Raw genomic sequence first — 14208 nt, 5'->3', positions numbered from 1 at the left:
CAATTTATTGCACTTGAAGAAAGAAGATTGCGCTTTTCAACGCAGACATTTTCTGAGAAATCAATTGTTCTTCATTAGGTGTAGTGTCTGGTAACACTGTGCCAAGTACTGTTAGCCATATCAATAATCCTCTTCAATATGTGGGCAGCTGGTGCTGACAAAATGGACAGTGTTTTTGTAGGAGCTTATCAGTCTATCACATCTTATCAAATAGCTAAAGAATGCCCAGAGTATATAAGCCCATAATCAATATGGGAGCTCGGGCCAGATGCTCTTCATCTGTGACTTTTGACTGATATATAATAACACACTTAACACACAGAGAAAGGGAAACACTGGCCCGTACTGCTTAATGATTGTGTGTGTGTGTGTGTGTGTGTGTGTGTGTGTGTGTGTGGTGTGGGGGGGGGGGCTCTTCCTGCTGGAGACTTTGAATCTAATTTCACAGCACAGTAGCTGCAACAGAAAATCAAACTCTGTCAGAGCTGCTCTGTCAATCTTGTGTCTTGCAGCTCAAGTTGATAAGTGCACAGCTGAATTGATTTACTCTGCCTTCATATTGGATGCACTGATGCTGTTTTTTGTGTTTCTTTGTTGTGCCCTTACCACAGTTGCCCCCTATGTGTGTGGGTTTTTTTTCCTTCATTTTCTCATCATTCGGCTGTTCCTCTAGTCCATGTGCTATGATTTTCTTTTCAAAGTGCATAATTTGAACAATGGATCTTATGCTTTTATTGAAAGTATCTTCCTTTGCTTAGTTAATATATTTTTCTGGTGAGTCAACCAAAATTAAAATAACCCATACACACAATTAGACAAATATTACTAGCATTTGCTTTTTGTTAGTTTGTTTTTTTCATTCACGTTGTCCTCTTCTGACAGATGCTTCTTCTTTTTTTGTACACATTTCAGACCACAATGGAAATGGAATTGATTTCATATATATCCCAAATGATTTTTCCTGCACAGCAACTATTGATAAATAAGTATTCGTTCATTTGTCTTTTCTGTGTGTGTGTGGCTGTGTGTGTGTGTGTGTGTGTGTGTGTGTGTGTGTGTGTGTGTGCGTTGACCCCAGGTGCAGAACTGAGGGACGTAATGACGGGATCAGAGGGCAACAATAGCATCTCAGACGTGGTGAAGCAGCCGGCCTTCATCGCCGGTTTGGGAGGGGCCTGCTGGATTGTCCTCATGGGCTTCAGTGCCTGGCTGTACTGGAGGAGAAAAAAGAGGAAGGGACTCAGCAACTATGCAGGTAAAAATAAAATCAATTTAAGTGGTTCTGCACCGACACAGAATCTCAAAGCACACTAGGTCTTTTTCCCCAAACAAAAGCTGATGTCATCACCAATGGGACTCCATTTTGAGCTGGCTAAAATGCAGAACAAAGGAAATGTATACAGCGCCGACGGAAATAGGCCCTATTTACTTTAATTCACTGTGCACTGATGTGCATCAACTGTGCTGAGGGTTTCATCAGCACCACACCTTAACAGTCTAATACATTCGTGCAAGATAAGTAATTTAACATCCCCTTCCATTATCAGACCATGGCTGGTGTTGTTTGCACATTAACAGGAGGCACGTCTAGGTTTATGTATAGGAAATAGTCTTTTATCCCTCCATGAGTCAAGCATATAGCTGTGTTCCATTACCATTATGTGTATTGCAGCTTTCATTGTAGTGACTTGGGGAAAGAGTGCTATGAATTCCTAATTTAACAGGGATTTACATGATTGAGTGCTGCTTCTCTCTGATCCCTTCTCTCAAAACAATTTGTGGAGTTGAATTCCAAAACAGCACATTTTCAATTTGGAGAAAATGTAGCAACTTTTTACAGGGATGGTCAAGCTATAAAATGGTCTATGATTTCTTTTTTTAAATGTTAAATATGTTTGAAGTAACTAAATACTTAAACCCAGCATTAATTGCTTTTTTTTGTTGTGTTCTGAGGTGTTACATTAGTCAAATAGTGAAATATTCAATTTCCGCAAAAACCCTTTGTTCCTCTTTTTAAGACAGCCTCTGTGCTCTGTTTTGTTTTTTAGAAGAAGCCACAAAATAAAAATAATGATGATGCAGAGCCCCCAGGGCAACATACATCAACCTACATTTGATCTTTATCCTTCAGGGCAATCAGTGTAATTCAGAAAATGCTGGAATGCAGTGGTTAGATGTATCAGCACCCTGGGTTTCATCAAAGCGTGATCAGCGCCGGCATATCGTCAGTGATGAATGAACAAGGAAAGCAAATATGAAAGGGCTTGTTTATAGATTTACACCTGGTTACGTGAATGTTGTTGAGCGTGGCTGCAATTTCATTGACGTTAGTATTATCCATGCCACTTTATCTACTTTCTTCTTCTTTGTCACTTGCAGTTCAGTCCTTCACCTTTACTCGTGCAGGTATGTCTTTACATTGTGCATTTCATACTAAAATATCACAGTAATTTAGCTGCCTGAATTCTCATTCAAACTGATGGGGGTGACACAATAATTGCAATTACTTTTTTCTGTCCTACTTCTTTTTTTCTACAAGTTACATTCCAAAGGGACAGGGGCCTGATAAGAAATGGGAGGTAAGAATCTAAATCAACTTATAAAAACCAAGAAACCCTACACTAAAGCGAAAGCTTTCCCACTCACATGTCACTGCCACGCAGCGTAATGCTCGGTGTGCCTTCTCAATGACAAGAGCCTATTGTAATACCTGTATTGAGGACTTCTTGTGTAATGAATAGAATTTGCATATGTGGTCCAATATTCCCGCTACTGACTCATTTCAGTGTATGATTTGCACTGATGTACGCATGATGAAATCATTAATCACTCCTTTGAAGCAAGTGCTACCAATTAATGCAGGTGAGGGCTTTATTCACCGGCTCTCTCGCAGTTTCATCTGAGGTTGTTGGCAGAGCGAGAGGTCGTGGGAGGAGGGGAGAGGTGATAAATGTGCTGTTTGAAAACGCTTGGCGTACAGTACTCTGTGAAGGGTCGCATGTGAGGATGGAACAACAAAGTGCTGGACCTTGAGACTCCACTCGGCGGCCATGAGAAGTTCCTGCCAGCTCAAAATGCCAATTGAATATCAACGTGTACAAGATAAAGGGACACATTTGCTTAGCAGAAAGTGAAAGCATGAAGGTCCTCTTCTTTATTATTTTCTCCCTATTTCCGCTTTCTCACACCTAAGCAAGCAGATAAGCCCAGAGCTAGAGCAAATGTTGCAAATAATGGACTAAAAATAAACAGTTACTTGCCTGTTTTGTGTGCATGAGTGTGCTTCACCACATTGTATACTCACGTATGTGTCATTGTGTTGGTGTTGGCACATGTTTCAAAGCAAATGTATGTAAATGTATGCATATGCTTGTGTATTCTAAAATGGAAATTATTGATGTAATTGTTTGAACACCTTTGAGCCATCACCAAGTCAGCTGTGAACAATTCCCTCGGCGCTTGGCAAATCAGCCTCAGTGGAAAATTCCCTGTGTAGCTGCACGTTAGGCAAACATATGCAGTGAAGATGCACGAGGCATGTGAATGTTTTTTTTTATAGCAGCTGATACAAAGTAGTAAAATTGTCTTTTTCTTTTTTTTTCCTGAATTGTTGCCCACAACTTTCCTACCTTAAAGTCAAAGCCTGTATTCATGACTGTTGTATTTCACTAAGACAAAATGACACGGTAGCTTTCCTAAACCTCCTAATGGGCTTTTGCTGTCTCTGTTGCTATGGAGACGGTGCACCAGTGTAGCTGATCTGCCAGAGGCTGTCCATGATTCTCAATTTAAAATGTAAATTTCTGTTGTGCTAAGGCTCTAAAGTGGATTTAGTGTGTATTTAGGCCTGCCTTGTTCCTCCGGGGAGTGTAAGCAGTGGTGAAGTTAAGGGGAGAAAGAAGTCTGATTTATAGACTTGCCAGTTTATGTCTCTCTGTTGTTTATTGTCGCCTGTGCGCCAGGCTGCACCACAGGCGAGAATATGCTGAATGAGTTTTCGCATCAATTTGTTGTTGATGCAGCAGGAAGAAAATGAACAATGCTGTTACGGCACAGGCTGGATATTTAACTATGTAGCAAGTCCTCTGTCTCACCCCTTCTCCTCTCTTTGTCTCTGTCTACAAACCTCTCACAGCCGTCCAGGGCTGTTGAAAGCGGGTGACCCAGGCCTCCCCTGGTTGGCTGACTCCTGGCCCTCAACGAGCCTCCCAGCTAACGGGGGCTTAGGGAGTCCGAAGGGCGGCAACAACTTTGGTCGAGGAGGTAGGAAACATAAACAGGCTAGGGTGTTGGAAAATACAGTTTTAGCAATGCCTGGTCAGACAGTTTTGATGTTTATCTATTGGGAAGAGCAGTGACAGGACATCACACACAAGCAGGCGCACACAAACAAACGCGCGCACGCAAATTAAAAGAGCCTTTGAGGGCTATACTTTACTAATTTGATTTGACAAGCTTGATATTTGGCTTAAGTTTTGCGGTATTTGCGTGTACGTTGTGCCTGTCTTTCTTTCTCAGGCCCTGCCATTGTGCATTTTTCCAGGTTGTATGAGATTGATAGTTCAAGTACAGGTGAAATTGTGTATTTGTGTGTTTGCATGTTCTCTCAACTCATTGGAACCCTGGTGAGCTGCAGGTTTTAAATGTGTAAGACAGTGGAGCTGAAGGTTAGCGCTCTTTGAATATCCCTCTTGTGCACACTCCACCGGACTCCCACAGCGTGTTGCATGCTAATTGCGGTAGTAGATAATCACTTTCATTTATATCAAGTCCATTTGAGACCTGTATTTAACGAATACAGAGTGCTGGAGCAGCAGGGAGTGTTAATGACCTTAAAGATCGTTAACTTCATGTCAACTTATCTCTCCATGATCCTTTTTCCTTTCTCGCTCTGTCACCATCCTCTTTTGTCTCAGATGTTTTACCATCCGCAGCAGTGGAGAAGACGGGCACCATGCTGTCTGATGGTGCCATCTACAGCAGTATTGACTTCATGGGGAAAGCGGGCTACAGCAGCCCAGCGCGAGCCAGTCAGCCCACCCCCTATGCCACCACTCAGATACTCCAGTCCAACAGCTTCCACGAGCTGGCTGTGGACAGACCAGATCCCCGCTGGAAGGCTTCTCTCCAAGCCCAGCAGGAAATGGCAAGCCTGGGCTACTCGCTGACTGACAGACGCCCTGGCAGTGGTACGAGCCACATTGAAGATAAAGCTCCATTCTTTTCTTTTTCTTTTTTTTTGTTGGTGTGATCTTTGCTTTCGTGTCTCTGTGGACTGCAGCAGTGCTTTAACAACAAGTAAAAGCAACATTTTGCAACCACATGACAGGTAGTTTTTTTCCGTGAAATAACTACAAGGGAGTTGGCAAACTAAACCAGGAAAAGAGACAGATAAAAAGGAGGGAATTTATTTACATATTCACTGAAAACGGACCCCTAGGATAATGTTCTTAATTACTCTTCTGTCTTCATCATAATTCTACCCCGGGAGCTCATCTAGCCCAGAAATGTCACCCAATCATGACACATTTCTTTGGGTTTACTTGATAAGTGATGGCAGAAAATCCCTCAGTGTTCTGAGTTATTTATGCAGTGTATATACATTTAGTAAAGTCATGGAGGCATTTCGGTCTGTACTTTTTTTGCAGCTTTGCACAATAGCCTATGTGCTCAGCTAAATGTCACGCTTACCAGAGATAAAGTAGAGCAAGCCGAGAAGCTGTATGGAAGCAACTTAAAGGGGCTCGCCGCAGGTTTTGGTGCCTCTTTAAGAAATGTCAACATTTAGAAAATGTCCTAATGTGCTGTCAGCACACAAAAAAAGAAAAAAAATGAACACTGGGTGGGAGACAGGTTTGTAAAAGTTCAGATAGCAGAGAAAGGTAGAAGATAGCTTTCAAGGTGTGTGTTAGAGTGTGTGAATTTAGTGTAGAAGGCTATGTGTGTGTACATGGATTTCTTGTGAAGAGAAGACTAAACTTCCTTCCCTTTTTTCCTCCCCCCCAGGTGCAAAGGTTGGGAAGAAAAAGAAGGTGAAGGGTGGAACAAAGGCCTCTAGATCAAATGGGACATGCTGGGCTAACATGCCCCTGCCTCCACCACCCATGCACCCTCTCCCTGGTACCGAGGTTGACCTTGACCGTTACCCCCAGGAAAACCACGGAGGAGGGTACGGTGCATTCATATCTCATCAATCTCTGCCCCGAAACAGATGCACACAAAAACACACGTCAGCAGAAGAAACACATGCAAACACAGAGGTCAAAATATCCTGCACCTGTGCCCAGAAACTGTGTGTGTGTGTGTTTTTGTGTGTTTGTGTTTGTTTTCCACTAGAGAGCTTAGACAGGAGCTTCACATAATTCACACAAGGCTAAAACAGACCTTGAGCTGCCACTCCTAATAATTAAAAAAACTAACAAAAATTGATTTGGATTAGGCCGGACCTCTAACTTGCACAGGTGTTTGGTCCCTTGTGTGTGTGTGTGTGTGCGTGTGTGTGTGTGTGTGTGTGTGTGTGTGTGTCTGTGTCTGTCTGTGGGTGTGTGTTTGTCTGTTTCTGTGGGTGTTGTTTTTTCTCCCTCCCTCCCGTCTTTCCTCTCTCTTTGTTTTTTTTGGCCCTGGGACACGTTCTCTTTGTCTTAGTGTATTGTTTGTAATGGTTTGTCACTGTTTGTTTCCTAAATATATAAAAATAAGTACAAATTTTATCACAAAAAATTGGTTTGCATTAAGCTGTGTCACTTGCCAATGGAAGAAAAATGATAGTTAACACGTTGATCTACTTACTTACTTAGGGATGTCATTCAATCCGTATACATTATTCCCTATCCTATTGAACAATGTGCAGTCCGCTGCTCAGCAAAGTCAATGTGATGATTAATACATAAAACATGTTGTCCACATGCCAGGTATGACAGCAACAGTTGGGCTCCACCGATGTCAGTCCAGACCTACCGACACCATAATTTGGACAACGAGGTAGAGGAGGAGAGAGGCCCCACTCCTCCCCTGAGAGGACGATCCTCCTCTCCGGCAGCAGCTTCCTTCAGCCAGCCCTCGTCTTCCTCTCTCAGCTCTGCCCACCATGACGAAATGCAATCCATTTTGCAGGCCCACTTGGATGAGCTAACCAGAGCTTACCAATACGAGGTGGCCAAGCAGGCATGGTAAGGATCCTTTAAAAGCTCCAGTTAACTACAGTTTGAGGCCACCTTTCTCCTATAATTTCATATATTTTTGGGTACAAAATAGAGACCTGTGTGGCTGTTAGATTATTTGAAAGCTTTATGCTGTGTGTATATGCATCCCAATTTCGTTCAAATACATTTGCTTTGCACAGTAGGAAAGATACCTGTAATTTTAAACCTTTTATTCTGATGATGGTTTGGGTTTTGCATATGAATGGCCAATGTTTCAGTCTCTTATAATACTGGTATTTACAGTTGTCAGCCTCCACCTGCGCTCTGTGGTTACTGCGAGCAATAAAAACAGCTCTCCATTGATTGCACCTTTTGATGGAGCATTGGAAAACTTGACAAGTCAGAGGCGACACATGTTGGAGGTTAATGACTGGGTTTAGCCTAACATGCTGTTCTGACATCAGTAAATAGAGTTGGTAATTATGCATGCATCTCCTCTATGGCGGGATGTGAGCCATCATGGAGGACAGCTGTGGGGGAGATAACAGGCATGTTGGTGACAGCCCTGCCCATCCAGATATCCTTTATCCAGCCCAATTACAACTCCATTGTGTTAGCACAACACACACCAGCACCGAGAAAGTAATCAGCGAAATCACTGCAGGCATTCATAGTCTCTGCACATTGCATCTCTACCTTTCTGAATATGCACTGATTCTCGCGCTGACACTTGTTTTGCAGTATTTATACTCATTATCTGACCTCCATTGCTTTTTTAAAAACTGTATTGTGTTTATTAATATACAGTATTTCCCCCACAATTCATTAGGCACATGAAGGGCAGTCCAAATGTGTCCAGCACTCCCATCCCTCCTATGGACTTCATGTCTAACACACTGGGCTCTGATTTGGGAGCAACCCTCCTTTCTGAAGAAGACGAGGATGTGGAGGATGAGGAAAGATACGCTGCTGTGTCTAAGAATTTGTGTGGCTTTAAATACACTCCTGGTCACAGTGTGGAAAACCTTGAGGGCTCAGGTATGTTTTTGATGTGGTTAAACAAATTTGACTAAAGTAATTTATTATACCAGTAACAGTAAAAAAAAAAGACAGGCTTGCAATTAAGTGCAAGATGAAACCTTGAGAAATGTGGCCGATGCAAATAGATATATTGTAGATACATTTTAAGTCTGTAGATAACATGATGGAGCAAACACCATGTATACATATTTTCTTTATAAATATATGCCAGTACACATTTCAACAGAACATAGTCATTAACAATGTGTACAAGTATGGAAAATGCTGTGGATAACAGTAGTACGATTGCAATCTTAAGTAAAATTTCTTTGAATTAATCATAGCTGTTGTTTGATGTATTATTATTAAAAGGACACTACATTTTAGACCAAATCCAAGGATGTGTTCATAACAGTTTTCACCTCATCACTTTTATTTAGTTGCAGATACAGGATATGCAGATTTGGACACATTTATTGACCCCTTTGCACCTTACGTGGATCATCCTATCTTCTCCATATCACTAACAAATGGAACATATACATTCAAGACATATGTCCAAAGCTACAGCTTTAATAATGAAACTAAATTAAACTGTGGTCTTATCTGAAAATGTGTTAAGTTGCAGATGTAAAATAGAGTAGTTATACTGTGGACAGATCATTTTTAAAGTGCAGACCCATTAAAAAGCTGAAGAAGCTGCAGCCACTCGGCCCAAGAAAGTGCATTAATATTTGCCGATTTTGCAGTACAAGGTTTTAACGATGTTCAGGGCCAGTGCTGGAAGCAGTGTGTCTTTATTGTAGCAAGGCAAAGTTTGTGTGTGTGTATGTGTATGTGTGTGTGTGTATTTGTGTGTGTGTGTGTGTGTGTGTGTGTGTCTGTAGAAACCAGGGTTGTGGATGCACCTGTGTCATACTAACAATGTTGGCTTTTTTTAAAATAAAACATAAGTACAAGCTTTCCCATCAAGGTGTTTTAGTTGCCATGCCAACAGTATGACATATTAAATTCCAGGAGTAAAATAATGTTTAAAAATATGGCAGGGTTTTGCACAAACGTCCAATATCAACATGCATATGAGAAAACATGAGAAAACACAGTACAGTCTATCGGCAGCATAGCATCACCTACGAACATACTACATAGAACAAAGACCAAGGTGTACAACAGCCCATTCACATGCGTACAAGCCCCCACACACACAAGTTGTTGTCTTTTAGGACATGTCATAGTAGTTCTGCAACATGTAGGGACAGTGATTTACACTCCACAGTAATGTAGAAACCACAGGGTAAACAGTATGTGTAGGCTTCAAATTATTCAGATATTCTAATCTAAATCATAGGTTCCTTTTTTTCTCTCTGCGTATTCTTTCTCAAAGAGATATTTAGACAGTCTGAAAAGTTACTTGAAGCCATTCATGCATAGACATCAAAACCCCACCATAGAATATTTTAATAAACTTTAGTGCTCTATTGGAAAGCCACACGTCTAAAATGTAAGATTTGATGCATGTATAAATAGGGTTCTTTGTGAAAGTGTTTTTTTAGAGAGAAACTTGAAGGCTTCTCCCTCAGGGACAGAACTGGACCATTTTTAGACTTCAGTGTTTGATAGGTTAAGAGATTGTCTTGTGCATTGAGAATATGTGTTTCTAACACTTTTAATAAGCCATTGCAGGGCAAAATACAGGTCATTGTGACTAAAAATATATAAACAAACATTAGCGATGCAAACATTTTTATTGTGTCATGACTAGCTGTCACATATTGGAAGCGGTTGTATTGCAAGTGTGAACAGATTGAGAAAATGGCTTCAGTCCAGTGAAACCAATCATGAACAAAGCCAGTGTGGTGGCAGTATTTCCACAGGGTGGAGTAGCGTACCGCTATTGCTATTAGTCAATATACAGTGTATATTATATTGACTAATTGCTTTAACTCTTGTGTTGTCTTCCCGTGAAAGTCAACACTTTTGTTGAGGCCTTTAATGGACATTTTTAAGTTTTTCTTACGTTTTTGTCCCTTTTTTCAACTCTTTGTTTTTTAATGGTTGCCACTGTTTTGACATTTTCAACACTACGTAACACTAACTTATTAACTCTAGTTTTACAGTTATTTTTGGAATTTGTGGTCAATAAACCTAATTTATAAATAAATTATACCTAACGTTTGAGTTAGAAAAGCAGAAATTAGGAATTATTTACACTAAAATTATTGTTGATGGATAATCACAGACTGCAATATGTCAACTTTTATTCAATACTAGTTCAAAACCACTTCAATTGTTTGCATTTGAATTGTTTTTTCAAATGCTATACAATTGAATAAGACACCCCAAAATGAATGAAAGTAGAGATTTGTACTTGCCAAAGAGTGTTGTGTGGAATCAATCATGTTATTTGGGGTTATTAGGTAGTGAAAAAGGACATTGACATAGGAAAGTGGGTCAATTTGACCCGAGGACAACATGAGGGTTAAGTCAATGCTTGATATTCCACCAGCCGCTGATGTTAGTGGTTAGTGGTGCGTTACGTACATACTGTTTAGTGTATTGACTGTTCCACCGCCGAACGGCATGCTGGAAACAGCTCGCTCTCTGTCGCTCACTACAGCACATTCAAGAACAGATTAAGACAGCGAGACCGGAGATGATACATTGTAGTAAACTCAAACATTTCAAGCACCCGCGGTATAACTTTTGAAATGAATTTTGAATTTTGTTAGTGGAGATGGCCTGGTCCCAAATAGCTAGCTGTTAGCGAATGACACATATACTCTAGCATTGCTAGGTGATGCAACTTTTTGTGAACTTTGGATGCACGTTTGCAAGGGGCAATACACTAGTCCTTTAAATGGCTTGTTTGTTAATATATATTTCCGAGATGTCTGAAAATGACATATTTAAAAGCTGTTCTACAGTATGTTTGCTTATATTGCTGCAACAAAAAAAATAGTTCTTGAGACCTTCTGATAAAGCATTCAGTAATTCTCTAAAACAAATAGGTAGTATGGAGTTAATTGTTCCAGAAATACCCTGTGTGATGGAAAGTGGGAATCACCTTCAATCTTTCTTTCAAGTCATCACATGTAGACAATGTGTGTCACACTATCTTGTCACGAATTTGTTCAGGTTTGTCGATTTCAACACCATTTCTATTGGCTGATTCCTTTCAAACAGCCACATCACATTTCTGTCTGGTTCAACCCGTATGTATTCAATGCAGGCTTAGCCAAATGTTTATCTTCATTAACTCCCTCTCATTAGGTAAAAGCTCGCAGCAGTGTCGCTCAGACAGCTCTGGCTCAGCAGACCATGGTGCACAGGGCACACATAGCCTCGGCCACAAGAGGGCACCGCTGAGTGGCCTCAAACCACAGACGGGCAAGGTCGGGACTCTGCCCAGACGGAGAGACACCAACACAGACGGTAAGATAAGTCTCTTACCCTCTCAGGCAGTATTTGCCAGATAATCCTCTATTAAAGTAAATTCAATAAGGAGTGCCTCTATCATGATGTCTCATTTGTATCCATTGCCAAATCCCCTCATCTACCATCCACTCAACAGCCCACACACAGGCCATGAAGTCCCTGCACAGCGTGGGTTCCCGCATCAACAGCTCGTGGGCAGCTGCGGCCTCAGACCCCTCTGAGGAGTGCATGGTGACCGTGTCGACGCTGGAGCGCCAGCATATGGCTTCCTGGAGCGGCACAACAACATCTAACAGGGCCACCCTGAGTAGAGGTTCCCACAAGAGACCTGGCACAGATCCCTCCCACAATGGGCATCCTTCCACAAACGGCACAGACAAAGGGGAACACTGTAGGTGTTAATCCTCACGAGGATGTGTTTGTGTGCACATATCACCTACAGTATATCTGCACAGAGACATCATATTCAGGCTTTACTGAATATGATGGTGGAAAAAATCCATGTTGTAGTTTTATTTAGATATCCCCTGATTGGTAAATAATAACAGAGAAGCCAGGTCATTTAATAATTATAGCAATTCATGAATTGTAAAATTGTGGCTATCGCTTTTTTAGCAATGTGTAAAGCAAGACTATTCAGATTTGCCTCTTCTAGTCAGTTATGTCAGCATCACAATACAGTTGTGTAATGTATGTGAATAGAGTTAAATGCAATAATAAGGATGAAAAAAAGCGGATTTGGACGAATTGTGCTTTAAGGTCCCATAACATTGTGCTCTTTGGATGTTCATATATAGACCTTAGTGGTTCCCTAATACTGTATAAGAAGTCCCTTTCCCAAAATTCAGCCTTGATGCAGAATTACAGCCACTAGAACCAGTCCCACAATGAGCTTTCCTTAGTATGTGCCATTTCTGAGTCTGTAGCTTTTGAGGAAGACAGGGGGGAGGGGGGGACAAGGTGGAAGGCCGGGGCTGTGGCCTTGACCAACTGCCACTTTGCTAATTTGAGAGCCATGATGTCTGTCTCTCATGGGTGAGCCAAATTCTCTGGGCAGGCAGTTCAGAGAAAGGGGAGGTAACCTTGTCCCTTATGACCTCATAAGGGGCAAGATTCCATATCGGCCTATCTGAGCTTTCATTTTCTCAAAGGCAGGGCAGGATCCCCAGGTCTCGGTTTACACCTATCACCATTTCTAGCCACTGGGAGACCATAGGCAGGCTGGGGGAATGCATATTAATGTTAAAAAAAACTCATAAAGTGACATTTTCATGCCATGGGACCTTTAACCTTTTCAATAAGAAGGAAAGTTGTAGAAACCCACCAATTTTGAGCTTGCATACAAAGTGAGATACATGGTGGCGACTGTGAAATGGAGATGTAGATATTGAGAGGGAAGTAGGCATCACCCAGGTTTGACATTGTTGCCTTTGTTGTGTTTGCTCTTCCAGAGTCTTTGTGAAGCATCATTCCCCGCAGTTGCAGCCCGTCCCAGGACACCTTGTTTGTAAGCGCTATGAGATTTTTCTCTCCGCGAGTGACACAGAATGATGTTTGGAAGACGGAGTGGAGACAGAATGAAGACAAAGGAACAGAGTGCGAGATAAAAAAAATGCAGAGCTGTAAATGTGATGTACAGACACAGACACCAGTCTCACAGTGTTAATTTTCACACACCCCCCCCTCCCCCCTCCCCTCTTCTAAAGAGTAAACAGTCTGTTATATGTCTGCTTCTTTTTTTCTGTCACATGATGTACAAAGATTTACACAGTGGGGATGAAGAAGAAGAAAAATCACAACAAAATGACTAATATGAAGAAGGACTTTGCATAATTTGTAAATATATTTTTTAATGTTTTTTCTCTTCCTTTTGCTTTGCTATGCAAGCCAAACCCAATGTTGTCTCTTTTGTGATTTATTACCGTGAATGATTTTTCATTAATGCTCAAACTGTTAGCTTATTTTGATGAAGCTACTGTATCGTTGTACTTTGCACAGAGCGTTTTTGGTGAACATAAGCACAAACCCATTGTCAGCTAAGCTGAGGAGGAGAATCATAATGGCAAAGAGGGACGTCTATGTTAAACAGTACCTAAACAGAAGATATATACTTGGCTGTGCTATAATTGTTTGGGGAAGCACTCATATAGTGAAAGTTGCAAGGAAACATACACAGGTAAATACTTGGAAATAATATGCCAATATAACAAACTGTGTTTTCACACTAGTTGCTGGGAATTCTATTATGCATTATACTAAATATTTATCAGCAAATGGTTACCAGAACATTGTTTTATGGTAACAACGCAACACAATCAGTTGTGATATCCAAAGCAAAGACATAGGAAAATAGGTATGTATCTCTTCCCTGCCATTCACAAAAAGAGTATGTTAATAAAAAAAATCTATATATATTTGTTTTGGTAATTCTTTTCTAATTACATACAGTGACACAGCGCCAGTCAGGGCTGTAGTACTTGAGTCCGGACTCGAGAATCTTTTTCTATGGTCTCGGACTCGCTATCATTTGGACTCGGACTTGCCTCGGTCTCGGCCACTGGTCTTGTCCAATATGGCTTTTGACCAAGTCCAGGTGTCTTTATTATGTTGA

At 41.2% G+C, this 14208-nt stretch overlaps 1 protein-coding gene across 2 annotated transcripts in view; it reads left to right on the top strand.

Annotated features, from left to right (window-relative positions):
• The window catches only part of LOC116700560 (roundabout homolog 2), an 83954-nt gene extending 69942 nt beyond the window's left edge, over positions 1-14012 (top strand). For both annotated transcript variants that reach the window (XM_032533852.1, XM_032533851.1), the window contains 11 exons: positions 1079-1255; positions 2380-2406; positions 2540-2579; positions 4136-4263; positions 4917-5189; positions 6007-6169; positions 6912-7169; positions 7972-8180; positions 11433-11594; positions 11734-11988; positions 13049-14012. In XM_032533852.1, coding sequence (XP_032389743.1) covers positions 1079-1255; positions 2380-2406; positions 2540-2579; positions 4136-4263; positions 4917-5189; positions 6007-6169; positions 6912-7169; positions 7972-8180; positions 11433-11594; positions 11734-11988; positions 13049-13050 — 1694 coding nt within the window. In that variant the 3' untranslated portion in view covers positions 13051-14012. The remainder of the gene's footprint in view (positions 1-1078; positions 1256-2379; positions 2407-2539; positions 2580-4135; positions 4264-4916; positions 5190-6006; positions 6170-6911; positions 7170-7971; positions 8181-11432; positions 11595-11733; positions 11989-13048) is intronic.
• Positions 14013-14208: the final 196 nt, after the last annotated feature.

Source organism: Etheostoma spectabile, chromosome 13, assembly GCF_008692095.1.
Source record: "Etheostoma spectabile isolate EspeVRDwgs_2016 chromosome 13, UIUC_Espe_1.0, whole genome shotgun sequence".
NCBI lineage: Eukaryota > Metazoa > Chordata > Actinopteri > Perciformes > Percidae > Etheostoma > Etheostoma spectabile.
This window is presented reverse-complemented; position numbering and strand designations above follow the sequence as displayed.